At 51.1% G+C, this 22,912-nt stretch overlaps 8 protein-coding genes across 8 annotated transcripts; 4 read left to right on the top strand and 4 right to left on the bottom strand.

Annotated features, from left to right (window-relative positions):
• Window positions 1-255: 255 nt before the first annotated feature.
• On the bottom strand, window positions 256-1,716 carry Z518_11087 (uncharacterized protein; the record flags this gene model as incomplete). Its single annotated transcript, XM_013411357.1, has 5 exons — window positions 256-389; window positions 658-774; window positions 885-909; window positions 957-1,429; window positions 1,497-1,716. 5 exons carry the CDS (start codon window positions 1,714-1,716, stop codon window positions 256-258), a joined length of 969 nt encoding a protein of 322 aa, XP_013266811.1.
• A 1,213-nt stretch (window positions 1,717-2,929) lies between these two features.
• Window positions 2,930-3,659, top strand: Z518_11086 (uncharacterized protein; the record flags this gene model as incomplete). The annotated part of the gene is made up of 2 exons (XM_013411356.1): window positions 2,930-3,145; window positions 3,198-3,659. The coding sequence occupies 2 exons, from the start codon at window positions 2,930-2,932 to the stop codon at window positions 3,657-3,659; spliced, it is 678 nt and encodes a 225-aa protein (XP_013266810.1).
• An 814-nt stretch (window positions 3,660-4,473) lies between these two features.
• Window positions 4,474-7,781, top strand: Z518_11085 (uncharacterized protein; the record flags this gene model as incomplete). Its single annotated transcript, XM_013411355.1, has 2 exons — window positions 4,474-4,647; window positions 4,710-7,781. The coding sequence occupies 2 exons, from the start codon at window positions 4,474-4,476 to the stop codon at window positions 7,779-7,781; spliced, it is 3,246 nt and encodes a 1,081-aa protein (XP_013266809.1).
• Window positions 7,782-9,913: 2,132 nt separating this feature from the next.
• On the bottom strand, window positions 9,914-10,893 carry Z518_11084 (uncharacterized protein; the record flags this gene model as incomplete). The annotated part of the gene is made up of 2 exons (XM_013411354.1): window positions 9,914-10,650; window positions 10,836-10,893. The coding sequence occupies 2 exons, from the start codon at window positions 10,891-10,893 to the stop codon at window positions 9,914-9,916; spliced, it is 795 nt and encodes a 264-aa protein (XP_013266808.1).
• A 433-nt stretch (window positions 10,894-11,326) lies between these two features.
• Window positions 11,327-14,317, bottom strand: Z518_11083 (uncharacterized protein; the record flags this gene model as incomplete). The annotated part of the gene is made up of 1 exon (XM_013411353.1): window positions 11,327-14,317. One exon carries the CDS (start codon window positions 14,315-14,317, stop codon window positions 11,327-11,329), a length of 2,991 nt encoding a protein of 996 aa, XP_013266807.1.
• A 1,677-nt stretch (window positions 14,318-15,994) lies between these two features.
• Window positions 15,995-17,147, bottom strand: Z518_11082 (uncharacterized protein; the record flags this gene model as incomplete). The annotated part of the gene is made up of 2 exons (XM_013411352.1): window positions 15,995-16,738; window positions 16,788-17,147. The coding sequence occupies 2 exons, from the start codon at window positions 17,145-17,147 to the stop codon at window positions 15,995-15,997; spliced, it is 1,104 nt and encodes a 367-aa protein (XP_013266806.1).
• A 280-nt stretch (window positions 17,148-17,427) lies between these two features.
• Z518_11081 (uncharacterized protein) lies at window positions 17,428-19,407 on the top strand (the record flags this gene model as incomplete). The annotated part of the gene is made up of 3 exons (XM_013411351.1): window positions 17,428-17,517; window positions 17,569-17,945; window positions 17,997-19,407. 3 exons carry the CDS (start codon window positions 17,428-17,430, stop codon window positions 19,405-19,407), a joined length of 1,878 nt encoding a protein of 625 aa, XP_013266805.1.
• Window positions 19,408-20,762: 1,355 nt separating this feature from the next.
• Z518_11080 (uncharacterized protein) lies at window positions 20,763-22,472 on the top strand (the record flags this gene model as incomplete). Its single annotated transcript, XM_013411350.1, has 2 exons — window positions 20,763-21,316; window positions 21,389-22,472. 2 exons carry the CDS (start codon window positions 20,763-20,765, stop codon window positions 22,470-22,472), a joined length of 1,638 nt encoding a protein of 545 aa, XP_013266804.1.
• Between the last annotated feature and the right edge of the window lie 440 nt (window positions 22,473-22,912).

Genomic DNA, 22,912 nt, shown 5'->3' with positions numbered 1-22,912 from the left:
TGCAAAAGAGGAACACAGTTCCATTTCTGGTTAACCGGCCTTCAGGAGGGGACACATTTTGCGATCAGAATCACATCAGTGCGTTAGAAACACCCTCCAACTGTTTGACCGACATTTATTTTCATTCCACTTTTGGCTCCCTAATTGTCCACAAATCGGCCACAATTTCCGAATTTGGACATGCAATGATGCGTCCTTTGACTCCGATTCGAACCGAACTCCGCACCTTTACAACCCTTAACCTTTGCGGGTGAATCAGGCAGGTGCCGGCGGCAACTGGACAGGTTGCTTCCCACCAACGCTAGGGTTGTCAGTAGCCATGGGTGGGGGCAGCTCGGGCGCTTGTCGGTACAGGACGATTTCCGACTGCTTGAAGTAGCGGCGGGCGTCTATGCGAAGGAGTTTTATTAGCAAATTGACAACAGAATGCAGCAGTTTGGGGGTAGAGTCTCATATAGTAGAGAAGGCAAAATCAGAGCCCGGACAACAGGGCCTAGCGTGGGGCCTTCAATTGCCGACGGAACTCCAAGGGCGGAGCCTGGGTTGTGATGCCGGCGTCCGGGAAACGTCGAGAGCAGAGCGCCAAATGATTTGAAAGAGCGGGTTCTGTTCCGGTGCATTGCCTCGTATGTCATGTCTGTTCCGGTCTCAACGTACCTTCGTCAATCAATACAAGGCTGAGGTAGTATCGGGTGGAATATTTCTTGTTCACTTCGCGGAAAGTCGGGGTCAAGTCGAAGCCCCCCAGAAACAGTCGAATAGGGATTGTCTCGCCTGCAAATCTTGTTAGACCAAATACATGCGTTCAAGAGGGAAGACTCGGGGTCTCTAGAACAGTAAGGTCTGCGCAGGCTCTTCGTGGACCCTGTGATGGCGAGACATACCTCGTGATGGAGAGCCGTCCATAATCTGGAACCGTCAGAAACAGCAGTCATGCCGCCGGCTGATATACATACCTCGAATCTCACCAAGGTTTCGCTCTCGTTGTACTGATTGGGTGCAACACCGGTCGTCTCTCTCCGGATAATCGACAATTCCATGTGTTTGATTTTCAATCTAACCAAGAGGAAGTATATCCGACCGACGATGACGTCTTTCAGGTGGTATTTGCTCTTTGAGTATTCGAACTCGATATGTAAGCAGTCCTCAATACCGACGTCCATCTTAATCGAACTGTTGGTCTCGGGTGGTATCCGGTACGAATAGACCCAGATGTCCTTCTCCCGGATCACATCGGCCATCCTTCTCGATACGGTGACGCGGACGAAATAGCGTAATTTGACGTTGATACCATTATATGACTCGTACTGTTTTTCCACGTTCTTGAAGTTAAATGGGAATGTTTGAGGGTGTTGCAATTCGCCCGGCGCGGCCAGTTCTTGCCCAAGAGAGAGGAATTCATAATGGTTTCCGCGATCGAAGAACATTTCTTGCAATAACGTTGTCAGCTAAGCTCGCCTCCGTGGCACTCATGGTATCGTGGAAATTAGGCATACCAATCAATCCAATAAATTGCACTTTGATGCCAGTGTGTTCCAGTCGCTTTCCATCTTTTGGTCTGATTGTGACTGCGCCTTTCACGGATTCGCCATCGAGATATAGGGGAGCCTTTTCCCGCCGGTTTTTGTCGAGCTTGACATCGACCGTCTGACGTTCATCGGCATCTTCGAGGACAATATCGATGTCCACTGGGGCTGAGAAGAAGAATGAAGACATGATGAAGATGAAGGAGAGAAAAATAGGATAATACTGTTCAGGCCGCGCAACTCAATGCCTCCACTGGGATGTAGCAGCGACGGTTGCCGCGGGATGACCTGGTGATGGTAGACGGGCAGCAACGGTGATGGCTATGAGCCAAACGGATGCCAAGCCTGGAGCAAGTTCAAAGTTTGACCGGCGAGCCTGAGAGAGGGAGAACCACTACTCTTCCTCTTCATCCACAATCCATTCTTAGGTACATTCATTACACCTGGCGCAAGCATGTGAAGAGCATGATGACACCAGAGTTTCTTACATGAAATCCTCGAATTTGGCATACGCCAACCAATCACTCAGCTCGGAAAAATTTTTGAATAGAAACATGGATTGACCTCTGAAATATTGCAAAGCTACGGCAATGAACTCTGATCCTTCACCTCTTCATGCAAAAGATCCTGATCCAAGCCTTTGTTCCTGATCGGCTACGGAGCCACTGACGGAGAACCATATCCGAACACAGAGACAGAATGTCAAGACTCTACCCATCAGCGCAGTTCGGCAATTGAGCGACATTTGCAAGCCCCGAAAGCCCTCCCGATCCCCGCAAAGTTGGGACTGTCGCTATCTTCCGCCACTTCTTGTCCATGGTTCTGGAACATACGGTAGGAGGCGGAGTCACACCAAAATTCCCTCTTTGGGATGTCTTTTTCGGGCTCGATTCGCTCCCTCCGCTTCTCTGCTCTCCAATACGAGAAACACGATCCCTTTCACACAGCGCATTCCGCACCGCCCATCAGCCTGAGCCTCCGCGGGGGACAAAATGCCCATGTGCATCGTCAATTTATCCCGTCGGCCGCTGCTTGACTGAGATTTAGTGTGGGGTACAGAGCTTTAGCGACGGGTAACTGTCACCCTCACTCAAGGTTCAGGCAGTGCGAAGTGCTTTTTTGCCCGTTGCCCATTCGCCGTCTACCTTCCTTCCGGGCCACAATTGGTACACATATTCTGTCAGGAGCAAAACTTCGTCAGTCCTTCTCTTATACCCTTTTCTCCCCGACCCCCCTCTCAGTATGTTACAGTCTCCCTTTTTCTATCCCCAGCCTCAGCGACCCCACGTCTCTCTCTCGATTCCTGGCCTCTGTGCTCGCGTGCCTCCCGTCTTCCGCATTGACGCCGCCTCCTGGAATTGGTGACATCACCTCGCCTTCTCCCTGTCCTGACTCTCGCGACCATGTTATCCGCAGAACGTCCTTCGAGACCTCGTCCTGTTCGATACCCCCTCCGACCAACAGCAGCAAATCATATGGCTCCCATTCAAACGACGCCGTCAGACTCCGACCATTTAGAGCACATCTGGATCATCACGGGTCCTGCAGGATGTGGGAAGACCACTGTTGCCCAGCACCTTGCCAAAGAATTATCATTACCCTACGTGGAAGGAGATGACGTATGTTATATCACGGTATACCTTTCTGGAGGTCGCTAATGCAAGAATCTAGTTTCATCCGATAGTCAACAAGCAGAAAATGGCCTCCGGCATTCCACTCACTGACGCAGACCGCTGGGACTGGCTGATCACCCTACGAGAAGAAGCACTCAGACATCTGCGGACCTCCAACGGCGTGATTGTGACCTGTTCCGCGCTCAAGCACAAATACCGCGACGTTATTCGAGTCGCAAATTACGAGCATCCTTCGGTGCAAGTCCACTTTGTCTACCTCAAGGTGGACGAAGGTACCTTACAAAGGCGAGTGGCGGCGCGGGTGGGTCATTACATGAAGGAGAGTATGGTTCACAGCCAGATGGTGGCACTGGAGGAACCCGAAGAAGACCTTGAATGGGATGTACTGCCGGTCGACGTCCGGGAAGACAAAGAATCCGTCAAGAAACACGCCCTAGATCTTGTGCGCCGGAAGCTGAAGGAGTATGAGGACCTGACCGGCCAGCTGAATGGATCATAAAATGGCGACTTGCTTCCTGGCGAACTTTTTTCAAAATTTCAGACTGTGGGAGGTATACATGGACCGTGTTGATTCGAGCGGCGGCGCCGGGCGTCTGGCATTTCTCCGGGCTGGTTGGGGGTGATGGGGAACAAGCGTCCAATTTTGGCAATGTATTTGTATGGGAACGATCGGTCCAAAGAACCGAATGACCGGGTAGAAGGCTGCTAGGTGCAACAAAGATACTGGCAACAAGGGGGAATCTTTGCAGCCACCCAAACACTTTGCAAGACTATATCTTTGGGTAGAGCCAATAGATTGTCTATGTCAGAGAGACATCATCAGACATCGGCCCTCCCATGCCCCTGGTCCACGTGAACACATGGCATGTGAGTTTTGCCGATAACGGCGCATGGTCGGGTACCAAATTACGACAGGAAGGCGTGTCAGTCGAAGTCAACCTGGGCTGCAAGTCTTTGGCCTCTTTTCGATCAAGGCCAGATGGGTTGGTGGAAACATATGCCGCCCATGCAGAATTCAATGCAAATGGCTGTAGAGATGCAGGGTGCCGTTTTTGCGCGCTCTTTGTTCTCCTGAGGCCGGTCGCCTTGGCGCAGGGTGGCACCGTCTCAGGACGCTCACTGGCATCGTCAATTGTTCTTCAACGGCGGGAAAATGAGCTAAAAACTTCTAGTACTTTTCTGGCCAGAGTTTCCTGGCATACATCCTCTCGCATCCAACACTCCTGGTCTCCCTCTCCCGTGTAAAGTCAATCTGTCCGCTCATTCCATCGGACCATGTCTTTTGCCTCCAGACAGGCATTTCTCCAACCATGATGCAGTCATCAGCATCAACATCCCAACGCCCGCCGCAGTCGCGGGAACGCCGACAACAGAATCTCTCGGATACCATGCAATCCCAGGCTCCAGCAATGAACACTCCGTCGTCTAGTTCGGGGTCCAAGGCGAGGTCGTCTTCTGGCTCAGGGCGCTCTCAACGGAGCACAAATGTGCGTATACCTTCCAGCTCTCACGGTGACTAGCCCCTCCTAACTCTTCCATCCACGTCCAGCCGGACAAACAGATCTCCCAAATCGAGAAGAGCGTCACCCATCTCCTAGTCGCGACCAAGCAGCTGCTTGAAACTTTGACACAATGGTCGCGTGGACAAGCGCAGGAAGAGGAGGTGTCAGACGTCTACGTCCGACTAGGATACGAGTTCAATCTGGCCTGCCGTGCTTTCAATTCCATCGGCGTCGAAACTTCTGACCTCGGCCCTGTTCCGGATCTATTGCGAAGCATTCTTGAGGATACATTGAGTCAACCTGCCTCTCCACAAGCTCTCGACAACTACCTTCCTCGCATTCGCGATATCATCATTAACCTCCTCCATGGCCTCAAAAGAAAGCAAAGCAGACTCCGTGGACGAACCACCAAAGACACGGCTTCGGCTCCCCAACCGAGACTCCCTGTTGGTCAAGCCAGACAGCCAAGTGCGTCCACCACAGGGAGCAATGAGACGGGCCAGACACACGCGTTGGACGATGTACCGAATACCACTTCAAGTATACACGCTCAAATGCCGCAGGACAGCAAGACGGGCTCCGATCAGCCCTATGTGCCTGCAAATGCTTCGGCCGCGCCAGCAATGAGTCGGCCGTCCGTCAGCCGACATTCACTCCACCGAGAAGTTGCTCCCCAACCGTCACAGCCTGAATCCAATTCCACAATGTCTTCCGGCGCCGCTCAGGACATTCCTGCTCTTCCACCCTACCATGGCAACGAGCAGACCCCATCGACTCCGCAGATCAATTTTCCACACCCGCCGCCGCCGCCGCCCAAGCAGGCCGATGCCCTCACCAGACTGCAACGTGGGGGTGATCTAGAGAGGCGAGCTTCCCGGAGATTTTCGGCATACCAAATCCAAAAACATCTTGGTGCATCTCCCAACGGTGTACCGGTGATACCCGCCCAAAATTCTCCTATCCCCAACAGGGGAAAAGAAGTTCGCGAATCTCTGACGGCCGTTCGATCTCGAAGCTCGTATCAACAATCAAGAGCAAAATCGGGACGACCAGGGGATATATCACCCAGCAGGAGCGGTACCGTTAAAGCGCCGCAACGGATCTCTGAAGAGAGAGAAGACACTCCAGTCTTATCGTTGCAGGAAACCCCGCAAATTCAACCAACGGAAGAACCGGTTCACCTTGATAGCCCTACGGTGAAAACTCCGGATGAATATCACAAACCTCCACAAGCGGACGCTGGCAGTGCAGACAGGGTTGTGGTGGGAGCTACGGTGAATGGGCCGCTGATTCCTGGACCCGAGGAATTGCAGAACACGGGCTCAGTCGACTCACAGCTGATTCCACCGCCTCATGGCCATAAGCCCTCGGATGCAGCGGGCACAGAAGCAGAAAGTACTCCGGATACGGTTCCACGACAACCACGAGAACGCGTCACACCACCTCAGTCGCAAGTGTTGACGGTCGAATCTTCACCTCCGCATGGGAAAGAACTGACTTTGTTCCTACAGTACAAGAGCAAAATCAAGAAATTCGTGCTGACGGAGGGCTATGAAGAGCTTACCATTCCCAGATTGCAACTCGCCTTCATCGAGAAATTTGCATGGAACAGCCAACATGGAGCCGACCTCCCCGAAATCTATGTCCAAGACCCAATCTCTGGTGTCAGACACGAATTGGAAGATCTTTCAGACGTCAAAGACAGAAGCGTCCTTGTCCTCAACGTCGAAGCTCTTGATGAAGTGAAAAAGCACATTGACGATGGATTGGGAGGGCTTCAGAAGAATCTGGAAGGGGTTCGGTCTCTCCTGGAAGGACAGAGTACCATGATGCAACGATTTGCAGATCGGCAATTGGAAACCTCCAAGGAAATGGCTCGAATGTCTGCTTTACCCAGCCAGCATCCATCAAGAGCTCCAACATTAGCTCCGGGGAATTTCGCGCCTTCGGCGGCGTCCGACTCCACGGTGCAAGAGATCCAAAGTCTTCGACGCGAAATTGCGGTGCTGCGCCAGACTTATTCGACCTTGTCTTCAGATTTCACGGCAGCAATGAATGACATCAAGGCCAAAGCCGCTAACGTGAAGGCCGTTGCGGCAGAGGCTGTCAACGCCTCATATAAAGGTGATGCCGGTCGTGTACGCATCAATGAGGGCAAGAAAACGCTCTCTGACGACTCGGAGACTCTCGTTAATCGCGTCGATGATCTTTCTGACATAGTGGAGGAGCTGCGCAAGGACGTGGTGGCGAGAGGTGTCAGACCGTTACCGCGACAACTTGAAGATATAAGCAAGGAGATCAGTTCCACTGCCAAACAGTTGGCCAAGGTTAAAGATTTTGTCAAACGTGAAAAACCAATCTGGACCAAGATTTGGGAGCAAGAACTTCAAGTTGTCATGACGGAAAGGGACGACTTGACGCAGCAAGATGAATTGATGAATGATCTTGATGGTGACCTCGAGGACATAACAAATGTTTTCAAACTCGTCGAAGAAGCCACGAGGCAGCAGAATCTTCAAAGTTCCCACGCTGGCGGCCGCAATGCTTCAAGAAATCTTGCATTCGACACTGATGTCGACCCACATGAAGCAAAGAATGGCATGCTGGATGAAGTCCGCGCGTTGCAGCCAAATCATGAGAGTCGACTCGAGGCCATCGAACGAGCCGAAAAAGTTCGTCAACGCGAACTGGAGAGCCGGAAAGTAGGGGAGTTCCAACGGGAAGTGGAAAAGTTTGTGGAAGAAGGCAAGCTGAAGAAAACCGGGGGAATGGATGAAGTTGAACGAAGACGGAAGTTGAAGGATGAACAGGCTCGCAAAGAGAATTGGGAACGTCAACAACTTAGAGCCGCCGAGCTAGAAAGGAAAAGAGCGGAAGAGGCGGCAGCGGCAGCGGCAGCAGCTTCAGCGGAAACCAATGGAGCCGTCCAGAAGTCAGAACATGATACGTCGCAAGAGACAAACGAGCAAAATGAGCATTCACCCGACGGAGTTGCATCGCCAAACCCACCTCCGCCACCCATGAAAGACGGTGTGGGCGAATCACCGGCTCCGCAATTACCAGAGGTCACCGTGAATGAGGGCGAGAAGGGACTCGGTATGTCATTTCTACATGATTGATTCTAGTACATTCTCAACTCCTCTCACTCTGTAGCTTGATATCTTACTGAATTGGGCGCTGATTTATGGTACGTTGTCCGAGGTTAGTAGATCCTGCTGCGATTTCTTCCAATGTTGTCGAGGACTCGATTTTGAATGAAGAGGGTAAGGAAGAGAAAGACAAAGGGGTCGACAAAGGCAAGGAGAAGGAGAAGGATAATCGAGGGAGTTGGTGGCAGCCTGCAATCTTTTCAACCTGAACCACTTTCAATTGAGCTTTCGAAGTAACGACCAGAAATCTCTGCCGAAGCACTGAAGTAAGATATAAAGGAGATGTCTCCGTGTCGGCCGCCATCTATGTACAACACCATGGAACGAGATGATATTTGTAGGTGCTTGTTTCACGAAGCGAGGCCAAGTTCGAATTTGGGGGTGAGATTAGGTGGTGACTTTGGTCTGTACTCGACCTATGCTAAACGTTGGACCGATTCCCGTCGTTTCATTCTCTCTTTGGCTTTGAATGACAGAGAAAAGTCGAGGCAGATGAAAGCTTCTTTGTTTCTTTCCATGTTTTGTTCCCCTACGATATTCCACTAAAGTCGGCTAAGCTAGTGCTCAAGCAGCAAGCACGGAGGGCGTTCAAGGCATTAGAAGAGATAATTATTTCCTTGGGATTATTATCTAGTTTCGTCGGTGATGAATCTTGACATGATGATCTTCACTATGCGTCGCAAGTACTCACTTTGATCATTACAATTCGTCCAGTCCTAGCAGGTTGGATGTGGCTTCGGTGATCAACACTTAATTTGTTCACGACAGCCCGTTCCGACCAAGAACTGATGGACGGATTGATATGTCGTCTCGTGCGAGTACTGGAGATTTGACCGGTGGCCGGCTTCGGAGACGATGAAGACCTCGAAATTGCTTGCGTCGTGGAAAAATTGGCCGGCATCCGCCGGAATGCTGGGGATACTTGGGTTACCCTGTCGCGAGACAGTCACCGTCGCGGTAAGGGATGTCGCGGGCGCCGGTGATGATGAAGACGGAGCCGGTAGAGGCGTTGATCCCGCCGGTCTCGCCACCGATAGTTAGCAGTTCGTCCACGCTCACGGGTTTGACCCGCGATAGATGCCAGAGATAAGATGTTGGGTCAAATTGGTTTGGCGCGAAGAAATGGGTCCGCAGGAAGGATCGATAGTACCCATGTAGCCGGCGACATACTGTGATGCGAGGGCTGGGACAGTGGTGACGGAGACGAAGTTTCCGCCGAACACGAAAAAGGGCACAAAAATGCCTGAAACCCGTAAACACCAGACCATCGGAGAGGGACCAGTCGTCCCGAGCAAGTACGTAGGTTAGTGCAGAGCCGAAAGAATGACCCCAACATAGACGACTTTTTCGGACTTGCTGTTTCCCACCTTTCTGTCGTGGTCGGGCCGGGGGCCGGAGCGGGCTATTTGGGTAAGTGTTTCCGGAGCAACTTGTTCGGGTGGTGCTTGGATCCCAGAGACGGGGCCGCCGTGCAGTACGTTGCCGCTAGGTCATAGGTTCCGGTACTGCCTGTGAATACTTATGGGCTTGTTGAGTCAGGTCGAGAATGAAGTTGGTCACATCGATACTGCTGCAGTTGTAGTAACGATGCCCTGATTTTCGAGCAAATGATATGAGAAAGCCCCGTTCCTCTTCGCTGCCGCCTAACAGCACCATAAATACTTTTCGAACGGATGGATCCACTTTGGACGGACGACAATGTATTCTTTGGCATTGCGATACGACAGCCCTTCCGATTGACCGCCATCGTTCGTCTGCTGTAAGATTTCCAGCCGAAATATCAATCATTGCGGCTCGCTTGAAGGCCCATGGAGCGACAGAATCAGGAAAGATATAGTTAAGAAATGTCCGACATCGATGATGGGCAACTCATGAAACTCCGCTGAGAGATGGAGCTGAGTCACGCAGGCTCCGGCGGGTGTCATATCCGGACCAGCCAATCCCTCAATATGTTCAGTTGTAATCTGAGCAATACCAAGCAATACCGTGTGGCAAAATTCCGGCCTTTTGGGATTATCTTTGAGGTCTTCATATGTTTGATCTCGAGTTCGTGTGATATCCGGTGATACGCCCTTTGGAGAATTGAGAACCCGTTGTCCCAGTCACGATGCTGAAAACTTTTCCTGAAAGATCTTCAATGCATCTTTGGCTCTGAGTTTCACTCCCTTGCTTAATGCTTCTTTGCTCAAATTTTCCACCGGCGTCATACATCTAGTTGAAGCCTCTATCAGGTGAGACTTGAGGTTTCCAGATTGATTGCCTTTGGACTCATCATTTCCTCTTTCAGCAGAACCGATTTGTCCAGCTAACTCATCCACCCAGATATCAAGGACATGAAGTCTCAATCCGTCTGGAACCTTTCGGTCTCGAGGGCTGAGCGGCCAGGTCTCGAGAACTGTTATTTGGGTCGTCAACAAATTTTTCGAAGTTGCTTTAACGTCCACATCGGTCTTTGACACCGAGACTAGTATGACATTGAATGTTTCCCTCAAGAAAAACCGCACCAGCAAGAGAACTTTGTTCATACGCCACTGGTCTATCGAAGCCCACTCTCTGCAAATTGTCGCCCAAAATGCAGAAGCCCACGTGGCCAGCCATGATGAAGTCTGGCCATCGGAGCCCCGTTCCTCGTCTTTAGCAAACATCGCCCGTACTGTGCCAGCAAGCTCGGCAGTGAGATTTTGCACAGATATGGCATTCTTGCTGTCGTGCATATAGAGTGCCACGTACAGGCCACGCCAGAGTTGGAGACATTGGGTTAGTGTTAATGGAGCCGTCGCACTACGGTCATTGAGGTGGAAGATGATGTCCTTGAGACATGACCGTCGGATGAAGGGTTCTATGGGAAAGAGTTAGTCTATAGACAGCAGAGAGACTGTCAGTTGTTTGGTGGTTGGCTTCTTTCCGCAAACCAAATACTATGCGTGCTAGGGAGATTGAAAACACCTGAATGAAGGACGAAATGCTAGACGTATTGCCCTGTGAAGAGATCAGAGGGACATCGAATAATGAACCATGACTTACCACTGCTCGCCAGATCCTTGACGGAGGGAATGGGCTGAATCTCAACCTCTTCAGACATGTTCTCTCTGAGGCCGAGGGGACAGACCTATGATTTCTTTTCTGGAGATCAAGGGCCAAATAGGACCTTGGTGAATCCTAGACAATTTGATGGGGAAGACGGAGGTGAGAGAAACCCAAGGCTCGAAAGGGAAAAAAAAAAAAAAAAACGAAAAACGAAAAATGAAATTCAAGTCTGGCGAGCGAATCAGATCAGAGAATATCTTGGCATTTCACGTGATCATCGAGCTTCGGCCTCGCTGGCGAGGCTGAGGACTATGTTACGGTTTGCAAAGTCCATGTAAAATTCAACGCTCTTGGGTGTTATCTAAATGTGTAATATCTATCACTTTTGTAGCCCATGCACCCCGTCGACTGCGAAAATAACATGCAGATGCCTTGCAATAACACTCTCCGAAGGTCGTCCATCCATTCATCAAGTCGCTTTCCTTCTTTTAATCAACACTGTACGGAGATCTTGCACACACAAGATCAGTGAAATCTTCACTTTGGCCATCCACCAAATCCTTCTTGCCATCATCAGGATGGTATATAGATGAGAGAAATCCACTTCCGGACATGACTCGGTTGTATTCAGACGGGGGTCTGCTGCCAGGATGGCGGATATAGTCCATATAGTGTGTGCCATTTGTTTTTCCAGACGAATGGTCAACTCCACCAGTTCCAGGTCGTGATGGAGATGGCGTGTTGGCCGAGAACTCCGGTTTCTGTGCCCCTCTTGGAGTAGCTTCGTCATCAGAAAAGTTCTGAAAGTGATTCGATCCTTCGGGTTGCATGGTATTCTCCCCTGAATCAAAGGTCCTCCTTGTCGGCGTCGACTTTTGGTCTCCCAGCGACTGGTCAAGGGCATCATCCAGCTCCAATGTCGAGGGTGCTTCGGGTTCTCCGTTGCTACCAGGGTGGATATGAATGCGTTGTGACCTTTGGAGATCTCGAGGACGTGATTTTGATCTGATGAACTCATCATTTGGCACTTCAGGACGGTGGATCAATGTTCCCTCGGAGCCGGGTCGCCGTGGAATCCTTTTTGCTGCATCATCATCATTACTATTATTAAGATCTTCCTTTTCCACGGCATTTCTCTGCCACATCGCACCGTCGCCAAGCGGAGTTTCGTCCATTCGCATCCCAGTCCGCTTGTCGGTGTTTCCATCGTTCACTAGTGGTCCGGTCGGCTGTGTCGCATTGGCGCATCCAGTCACCTCTTCAATCCGTTTGGGTTTAAGAGGCATGTATGCAAAGCCAACATCTAATTGGGATGCACTTCGGGAAACTGATCGAATTTGACGCTGAGATGAACTCCGAACCGGGATATCTATCCTTTTTGGTGGATCCGGTCGAGCAGACGTGGAGGTCTTGTTGGCGGTCGCCTGTGCTTTGTCCTCCCGAGGAATAGTAGTGGGAACCTTGGTCTTCTCAACCACCACCACCATCCAGACACCAATTTTATCATCACTTCCCCGTAATGGTGTCGCAGAGATCCAGCAGACTCGACTAGCTCCTGGATCTTCGGATCTACTTCCGGGGTGGGTCACAGTACCGTCTCTTCGATCGCCAGGGTTCAACATCAAACTAACTTTGGCAGAAACCGGAACGCCTGTCCCCAAGCTCTCTTTGAGTCCCGCGAGAGTGGGTATTGAAGCAGCCACATGAGATAAAAAAGGGTGCTGGATAATGTTGCCAAAGTGTCGTCGCAGCTCCGGGGAGACAAAGACAATTCTGAGTGAGGGCGCGGGTCTAATCAGCATATAACTGTCATAGACCCAAGGCAGCTTCCGGGACAAGCCAGACCGCCCCGATTGACCAAATCTCCATGTATGGTCATCATTTTCTGCCGTGTCTCCGTCCTCGTTGCCCAAGGAGGGATCGGGGGTGCCGAAGACACGTCGAGCTGCTTTACGACTACTTCCACCACTGTGTTCATCGTCTTCTTCTCTTGCGCTTGAAGTGGACCTGCTGTGTGAGCGTATCACTGCTGACTCTTCAAGATCGAATAATTCACTCAAATCACGCAGTTTTGCAAGTGCTTTGGGCTTTCGCAGACCCTGTTCATCCCCTTTGATGAGATCACCTTTGATTTCCCTCTCGCGCTTCTCGATCTCTTGGATGGTCAGGTAGCGCTCGAATCCCTCGAGCACCTTTCCTCGCTCAAGAAGACGAGTAACATCGATCTGGGCGCCAATGTGATATTTGACATTGCCTTTGTGGTCGTGGAGAGGTGCAATCATGAGCAGATTCATAAAAGGTCGCCCATCCCTGCGGTAGTTCAGTATTGTCTCGCAGGCATCTTCGCCACGGCCGACGCTCTCTCTCAGTCGCGCTACTGTATCTCGCTTTGTCTTTGAACCTTGTAAAAACCGACAGTTTCGCCCAATGACATCATCCGGACTGTAGCCGGTAAATCGATAAAACTCTTCGCTGGCATAAATAATGGGATTGTCTTCTTGATTGGGATCAGTCAAACAGAACACTTCTGATAGTCCTCCGACCAGATCTTTCACGAGTGGTGAGTGCTTGCCAGTGATCTCGTTCGTCAGACATTCGGTGATCAGTTTCACGAGATTATAGGTAATGTACACGGGAAGGGCGGAATCAACTAAGAGTCGAAATGCAGAGGTGCTCGACTCTTCGAAACCCCTGTCGAGGGTTGCAGCAGTGGAGGGGAGGGTGTCGGACGAGTCTTTCTCATCCTGGGCAAACGGGTGACTTCCTTCAGCAACAGCGTTGGCATATTCAACCGCTTTGATGGCCTTCTGAGTCTGAAGATATCTGAGGAGGACTGGATGGTACTGAGGTCGGTATTTTGCCACAACAGAGGCGAACTGTGCCAAATACTGGGGATGCCGGAGGAGAACGTTGAGATGGCCTGGGGAAAACAATGACTCGGACACCGACTCAACAGAAGGAGGTTTGGGTCGGGGTGCAGGAGGCCGGAGGTCAAAGTCCAAGGTATCGGAGGTATCGGAATTCAGTGCGAGCCCGGTGTCAGTTTCCGACATGGTCTGTTGCAAAGGTGGAGGTGGATCAGAGCTGGGAGCCGGGGCAGGAGCCTTCCGAGGGCGTTCAATGCCTGAACGACCAAGTCGAGACGGTTGCTCTGGAGGCGAAATTTTTATGTTCGAACTCGTGGCAGCGTGGAGAAGACCGTGGCTAGTCTGTGGCCGGCGTGTTGAGTCTTGCGTTGGGAACTCAGGGAGGGCGGTATACGAGTCCCAATTGCGGAGAGATGGCTCTTCTTTGGCCGGACCGTGTATGAGCTGGGTAGTCGATCGAGAGGGCTGCTTGACGGTACCGTTAGGGACATTGCCTGGATCAGGTCCCTTCAGTTGAGCAGAAGTGTTCGATTGCACTGTACCAGGTTTGCGAGGCTTCTTGGGTCGACCGGAGCGGAGGCGGAGGTTTTGCTTGATCCGCTCCAGGTCCATTACGAGAACACTGACACTCGATGAGGGGAGGGAGGTGCAAAATCAAGCAGCGAAGAAGACGTTAGAATGTAGAAGTTTTCATTTTGAAAGAGCTGGTCCAGGTAATGAGTCGGGTGCAAGGAAGTAAGTTGAGTGGTCTGATTGAGTTGGGTGCTTCCAGCGTCCAGCATCCTACAATAGGCGAGGAGAACGGCCCAATACAATCTCATCCAATACATCATGGCAAATGAATCTCCTGCAGGGTCATCCCAAGTTTAGCGAATCTGTATGGCAGCTGTCAAACGCCAAACACGGAGCGCTGAGACTGCAAGAAAAGCGAGGTTTCTGCAGGCGACACAGAGTCTTTCCGTCAGCAGAGCATCGAAAGATGACGCCGATAGAAGATAAACAATCGTGTCTTCACGGTTCGGGAACTCATTCAGGGATCCAGGGGCTTTGAAATGGACGGCTTCTAGGCCTAATGAGCTGACCCACCGCGAGGTGGCTGAAACCCCAGATTACGGGTCTGGGATACAGCTCCAGGAGGACTACCACCGCTCGCTTAACCAACAGCGGCGGCCCCTGTTTATCAATCCTAGGAGATCTTGAAGCAACGACAAAAAGATTGCCAACTACATTCCATCAGTCATCCGAGGTAAGCAACGGCCATTCTTCATTGACGTCAATCAGCTTTCTCTCTTTGGGTCAGATATCCCACAAATGTGAGAGCCAAAATGCGCCCACATAGGTCAGGGCTCCAGAGTCACGTAATATCGTGCATTCACAGTCAGGTGCTGCCTCGAGGCGGCGCTGCCAGATACATAAAACCTGGCTCTTTCCTCCATAGTTGTTTAGATACCTCAACCAAATGCAAGATTATCTCCAGACTCCAGCTCCCATTCAAGAACACCGGCGGTCCCCATCCAAGAGCTATACAGCAGAACTGCGAAAGCCACGCCGAAGGGAAGACCAACCAAGCACACAAGCATTACTGCTGTACGCCTGACCCTTAAGCGTTAGCGAACCATATGGGTGATTGAATGTTTCGCGAGCAGCAATCCAGGTTTGGTCGAACCATACAATGCTTGTTGTCAACGAAGCTAAAGTGAGTCCACCCAAATAAGATGTCAGTAATGTTCGACACCTTTCGTGCATTTGGAATGCGTCCAACATTGTGAGCAGGATCAAGAAGACAGTCTGTCCAGGTGACTTGAGTATCGCGCATGGTGAGGTGAGAACACATTTAGCGCAAAGGCGATTGAGATGAATCTGTAAAAGGCCGAGAAATGCGCACGTGACCTGCGGAATGCTTTGGTGAGAATACCGGGACAGACCCTGAGCGAGTCAGCGGATGAGAAGCACGGATAGCGTAAGAACCCATGATCCGGCTGCAACAAGAGGAAACAGTCAGAGATATCGCAGCAAGGTAGTCTTGCTGAGGAGAATCTCCTCCGCCATCGACTGCCATTAAGAGGTCGAGTACTGAATCTGGTGGCATGACAGATCGAACAGTGGCTTTCCTGAGCATCTCCACCATATGTTCCATTTAGGTACAGGGACTATTACCATGGTGACATGGCTCAAACCCAAGTCCCTTTTTCCCTTCCTTATTCTTGATGGTCTCAACAATGTTTGTGTTCGATCTCTGATGTCGACTATAAATTGAGAATTCCTCAAAGCTGTGTCGAAGGGGTGACATCATCGTAGACTATATCTCTGCCTGGCCTTGACCGCATCCTTCTTTTTCGACGCCATGCCATTGGAATAAGATGTCGACGGGTCTGGAAAGGTGGGCGGGGCTGATCCAGGTATTGGCAAGAACTTGGCAACCTCTTGCTGGTAGATCTTGTACTCTGGATATTTGCCCGAGGATATCAGCTCTGTCAACCAGGTACTGGCCTGAAACAGGAACAGATACATGATTGCACCGATTCCACTCCAATTGTACCAGGTCCTCGTCACTAAACACGACCATGCGTAGAGAGTAACCCAGACGCATTGCTCGGCAGCAAAATTGGGGTGCCGAGAATAGGCAAACAGACCTTTGGTGAGGAAGCCACGGTCCAAGTCAGCTAGCTCGTAACCTGCTGGTACCTTTGCTTTCCTTTGGTACTGCGATTTGGCCACATGATAGTTCCACTGCTGTTGATCCGCCACAAAGGAAATGGCTACGAAGATGAGCATCATTGTAGCCGCCGCTACATCCCCCCCGGTCCACGAAGGTATTCCCGGGGCATGGGTCGACAGTCGTTGGGTAAGGAGGAGAATGTATGTCGGAGTGGTCATGCCGAAGAGGAGAATGGACTGGACTAGGGAAATGAAGATCACATTGAATAGGAAGAACACTGCCGGGCCAGTGAACTTTTTCACAGGGGCCCAACGATAGTCTTCGCTTCCAGGGGAATAGCCGCCTTTGCGAAAATAATTGTAGGTCAATCGGATCTGGGGCGGAGGATCAGCCAAAAAGTTGCACCGAGATCAATGTTCTTACACTCCATATTGCAGTGACAGCAGCAACGGCATCCACTCTCGCCGTGTTGAGTCCAGAAAGGTGAGAATAAGCAGCATAATGGACATTGTAAACCGTGGGCAATATCGACCAGACTCGATCCACTTGGGAGTAGTTTTTGTTGATCTCCGAGACAAGGAGGAAGATGGGGAATAAGGCTAAGGCAAATCCAAAGGCCATAATTAGGGGGTTGGTATCGAGATACAGCTGTCTTAAGGCAGCGAGATCGTTGAAGGACTCGACAAGCACATATGGCAGGACAAATAGCTGGTATTGGTAAGGGGAGACGGTGCTGTTGTATTGGGCGCAGTCTGCCAAGTGTCGAACGACAGGCAAAGCCATTATGAACTAGGCAACGTATTCAAGTGGTGAAGAGTCACTCTGGTCGAGCTGAAAACAGACTTTGGAAGTCGATGAGTGAAAACATGGGTGGTGGTGTTTAGCTCCGCGTTTTACGTTTCGAGCCTCAAAGTTGCGATCGCGTCGGCCGCCAAGTCGCGTTCATTCAAATCTCTGTCTCCTGATCGACCATAGGCACCCCCAGTCCTCCCGTCAATGTCATTTTTTAGTTTCTGAGACCGTCATCACCCCAGTCGGACATGACGCCTTCACAGCGTGAACCATGCCGGGCCAGAAAATCCTGTGTGTCGCAGAAAAGCCAGCCATAGCCAAGGCTGTCGCGCAACATCTTGCCGGGGGCCGCATCAATACGGTAGGCAAATTGTCGGGTTGCATTCTTTGATCATCTCTCATTTTCTCGTAGCATTCCGTTCGTGGCAGTCAATACGTGAAAAATTACGAATTTGATTTCAATTTCCGACAATGGGGAACCTGCTCGGTCACCATGACCAGCGTCCTAGGTCATCTCACAGGGCTAGACTTCGATCCCAAATACAAGAGCTGGAAGTCTTGTCCTCCTAGTCAGCTGTTCGATGCCACGACTCTGATCACCATCGACAAAGACAAGGTCCCTATCGCCGAGAACATCCAGCAGCAAGCCCGATATGCCAAAATCCTCTTCATCTGGACTGACTGCGACCGCGAGGGCGAGCATATCGGTGGTGAGGTGCGCGATCAAGCAAGGAAGGCTAATCCAAACATCCTCGTGCAGCGCGCTAAGTTTAGCAACACAGAAAGAGCGTGAGTCATTGCACCAAATTATTCTCGTTCCCCATAGACTGACCGGCAAAGCCATGTGGTTCAAGCAGCCCAATCTCCCATCCCTATGGATGAGCGCCAGATCAATGCAGTCGCGGCTAGAATAGAACTTGATTTGCGAATTGGTGCTTCTTTCACAAGATTACAGAGTCTGGAACTTCAACGCCTCAGCGAAAACCTTCGAGATCAAACAATCAGTTACGGCTCCTGCCAGTTCCCTACCCTTGGCTTTGTCGTCGACCGCTATAATCGGGTACGGAATTTCAAGCCTGAGACCTTTTGGCTGATCAAATTGGCCCATCTCCGAGATCGAATCAAAGTCAACTTCCACTGGAGGCGCGTCCACCTCTTCGACAGGGCGGCAGTCACCATCCTCTTCGAGGCTTGCCTTGATGCCAAATATGCCAGGGTCACCAAGGCCCAGAAGAAAGCAACTTCCAAATGGCGACCATTGCCTCTCACGACCGTGGAATTGCAGATGCAAGGGAGCCGTTTTCTTCGGATGAGCAGTCACCAGGTCATGTCGGTTGCGGAAAAACTATATCAAAAAGGGTTCATCAGTTATCCTCGCACCGAGACCGATCAATTTCCCCACGAATTCGATTTTCAGGCAATCATACAGCGCCAAACCCGAGATGACAATTGGGGCCAATACGCGCAGGGTTTACTTCATGGAGGTTTTCGCAATCCCCGATCTGGCCGTCATAATGATCAAGCCCATCCCCCCATTCATCCGGTCAACTACGTTGTCGCCGACGCGCTCGATCAGCAGGAGAAGAAGGTTTATGAATTTGTGACCCGAAGGTTTCTTGCTTGCTGTTCGGAAGACGCAAAGGGAGAAGCCACTGACATTGAAGTGCAGTGGGGGACAGAAAATTTCCACGCCCGTGGACTTGTCGTCCTTGAACGAAATTATCTTGACGTATATGTGTACGACAAGTGGGAGAGCAGCCAGCAACTGCCCGCGTTTACGCTCGGGGAGAGTTTTGAACCTTCGGAAGCAAGCATGGTGGATGGAAAGACAACCCCCCCGGGATATCTGACCGAGCCCGAATTAATTGCTCTCATGGATGCCAATGGGATTGGCACTGATGCAACAATGGCAGAGCATATTTCCAAGATCAAAGACCGCTGCTATGTCGACACAAGACCGCGAACTGGTGGTGGTCGCAATACAGTCCAGGAATTCATTCCCACCACGCTTGGAGTAGCCTTGGTGGAAGGGTATGACAACGTGGGCCTTGATGTCAGCGTCAGTAAGCCATTTCTCCGCAAGGAGATGGAACTGAAGATGAAGGCAATTTGCGAAGGTCGGAAAAGTCGGACCGAGGTGGTCCAAGAGAGCTTGGACCAATACCGCGAAGTCTTCGTCAAGACACAACGAGAGATCAATGTTCTCAAGCGTTCGGTGACGAAATACGTCGTGAACGGCGGCAGCGAATGAACTAATGTTAGAAGGTTTCAACTGGAATGTTCGGCTAGCAGTCTTCATCAGCGTCTACATCACGAACAAAAGGCCTGATCCGATTGATTGCCTCCTCCACAGGCTGATTCTGAATTTGGGTCATCGTCGCCGGTCCCACGATTTCCTCAACATGGAGAGGCAGTTTACCGCACCGGATCGGGAAATTTCACGATATATCCGCTTTCCCAGGTCAGTCCCCGTGGGAGCCTAGCCAAATCCCAAAGAGTTGATTCGGACGGAGACCATCGAAACAACCAAGACAGTGCTGGATATATCACAACTTCACAGAGTACAACCTATGAACCCCATGGGAAATTTGGGAAACAAACTAAATCCCTCGAGTGGATTCGGACACCGATCATTGAAATAACCCTTCTAGCAGAGTTGGAGGATTGGGCCGAACTCAAAGACATCATGGCGGTCCTGGGTACGGGACAACCTTCGCCACCACCGGCAGCTTTGCTGGAGGGACAGATGTCACTGGTACTCATACTGGCTCAAACCATGCTGTTTGTGAGGCATTAGCAACAGGTATCTGTGCTGGATCCAAATAGATAATTTGCGCAGTGACTTTACATAAGTATTGTCAGGAAGGATAATGAACACAATTTTATTTGGCCTTCAAGACACTCCCCATTTCGATCTATGCCAAGCGATCCCGAAATTTGCACGGGCTACCTCCGTGTTCCAAGGCGAACCGCTTTCTGCTTATTTCGTTCAGTCATCGTCACGGCAGATTCTCTAAGCCACTGCCTCATGCGCATTGCTGAGCGAGCCGCATCAGCTTGAACATGGGCCCGGAATTTGGAGAGGCGACTGAATGTGCTACACAAAAAGGAGACATGACTAAGTATCAGTCATCGACTCGATGCTGAAAAGGGTGTTTTTAGTCAGTCACCCAGCCAAAACTCCAAGAGGGAAAGTTTGCGTGGTTGGAGTGGGGTCGATGCTCAGCTCAGCAACCCGCGAGCCTGAATTAGGAAGATCAAGAGATCCGTGCGTGGCGACGAAGAGAAGGCGACAACGCGGATTGGTACAGCAAGAGGTGTATGGGTGCATAGGGGGCGTAGGGGTGTTGGTAGAGGTGGAGCGGCATCCGACAGGCTAATGAAGTCCTTTACCCTGCACAACGTCACCCCAATATGGACACCCAGCAAGTTTGATGTCCTGCATGCATTCCCTTCAACCTCTAGACTCTTTTCTCAGATTCCTCCTAATCGGCGGCGTGGACTAGTGTCGTTCTACTGTGTTCAGCAATAGCAATATTTATCTCGTGCACGGCCAGCCACCATTCAATTTCGCTCTGGCGCCCTCCTTCGACCACTAAATCCACGATGGCTACTCGACCAACGCAGGCGGAGCCTTTCCCATCATACAGATCAGAAGTTGAAGATGTTCCATACGAGAGACCTCGAGATGAATCCAGCAATAACAGCAGTCGGAGAGCTTCCATCACCTCCCGTCTGTCCAAATCTACCACTCGAACGCGAGCACGGACGTCGTCCCTGATCCAGTCTTTTGTCGAAAGCAATCCACCCTTGGGCATGTGGCAGGCGACTGGCGAAGTTGGTTCCAAGATTCCCACTCTGCCAGAAATCAGAAACGGGGCATTCGCCGATGAAGGATGGACACATGAGGGACAGATGGAACATCGAGGAGCGAACCCGCATGAAATCCACCGACGCAGAGTAGCACGGACAAGCTCTACAAGCACTAGGACAAGGAAAGGTTCTCTTTCCGTAGGGACTGGTGCCACCCCGACCATCGCGGAGGAAAGACATGAGTATTTCCCCCAAAGGGCCTCGATATCGGTGCAGGAGCCCTTGTTCGAGGAGGAGGCGTATACGCAGTCTCGCGATCAAACGGACGAAATCCAGCAAGTACACGGGTAAAATCTCCATTTCTCGAAGCCCGTGTCACGACATCAGTTATCAGAAGGCCTAACGTTGTTATATTCTAGTATCCCCGAAAAGGTCGCAGACACATCCACGGCCTCAACACAACGCGAGCCTTCTGGACCGCAAACCGTACCGGTCCAAATTGGACCTGATGAAACGGGTACATATCCAAACGGATACCGCTTTCCCAAAAAGCACACCTGGACGCAATCCACCATGATTGGATTACGGGCGTTCTGGAAATTCTTCCTCACGCCGTTTGGCTTTCTCGTGACCATCTACGGGTTGAACGTTGTGGGCTGGGGCGCCATGATCTTTTTCGTTCTTCTCAAAGCCGCCCCGGCCATGTGTCATCCAAACTGTGAGGACGACAGCAGTGCACGCCAGAAATGGATCGAGATCGACTCGCAGATCCTCAACGGCTTATTCTGCGTGACGGCGTTCGGCCTTTTGCCCTGGCGAGCGCGTGATTTCTTCTACCTCATGTGCTGGCGAATTGGCAGAAGCGAGCGCTCCCACCGCCGCCTCGCAGGCATTTATCGGGGGTGGTACCGCTTGCCCGGCTCTGATAAGCTAGCCGAAGATATCGGCCCACCACCCGTGTACAACAAGAAAAACCCACGCACACCCGAATCTCCTCCTCCTTACACTGACGAGGAGATTGCCAAACTCGAGGAAAACCCTGCAATCCCCATCCCAGCGACGTCCATGCCTGAGCCGCCCTTGACCGGGATCCGAGCAAGGCCGTCCAAACCGTGGACCATCGACTTCGTTGTGTGGATGTACATTCTCAACACCGCCTTTCAAGTTTGCTTGTGCGTGTGGATGTGGAATTGGAATCGATTCAACCGGCCTGAATGGGGTACTGGGCTTTTCATTACACTGGGATGTCTTGTCGCCATTTTTGCCGGTGTACTTGTTTTCGTCGAGGGCTCCAAGGTCAAAAAGATCGAGGGCATTCCGATCCAAGAATACGATGTGTTGGAGTCGGTGGAAGATTACCAAGAGCGCAAGGCCAAGGAGGATAAAAAGGGGGCCAAAAAGCAGGCACGGCATGAACATCACCACCATTTCAGACATGGTGGCTCCCACAAGGTCGTCCGGTCGGAGAAGTTGAAGGGCCACCAGTGGTTCACCCGGCATTAGAGAAAGCCGAACATGATAATTTGGTGTTGATTCGGCGGTAGAAGCCCAGACGTGTTGTTGGACTATTAAATGCGTCGAAACGGGAACGAATTGAGCTGTATCAGACTGTGTTAAATTTCTCGAATACAGCAAGCGGTTTGTCTGGTCACTCACTCCGGTCCTCTCTCGGACTGGTGGCGAATCCGAACTGGATTGGACAGGACATTGTACAGGATTGGGAACCGAATTGAGCCTTGGTGTAAAAATTGAATCACGGTGCTTTTTCGGCTACCTTAATTGACACCACATTGCCTTGTCATGACATCAAACTTGTCATTTTTGCTAAGTCGTGCTATTTCATCAGGGGGCAGGCACTCATATGACACAGCCAGGGCATCCCCCTTTTTCATCTCATATACAGACAGTCGAGCTCCCGCTTGAAACCCGTCTCCAGCCCCAGC

The sequence above is a fragment of the Rhinocladiella mackenziei genome (genome assembly GCF_000835555.1).
Source record: "Rhinocladiella mackenziei CBS 650.93 unplaced genomic scaffold supercont1.11, whole genome shotgun sequence".
NCBI classification, from domain to species: domain Eukaryota; kingdom Fungi; phylum Ascomycota; class Eurotiomycetes; order Chaetothyriales; family Herpotrichiellaceae; genus Rhinocladiella; species Rhinocladiella mackenziei.
Note: the sequence above shows the minus strand (reverse complement) of the source record. Positions and strands in the feature narration are given on the sequence as shown.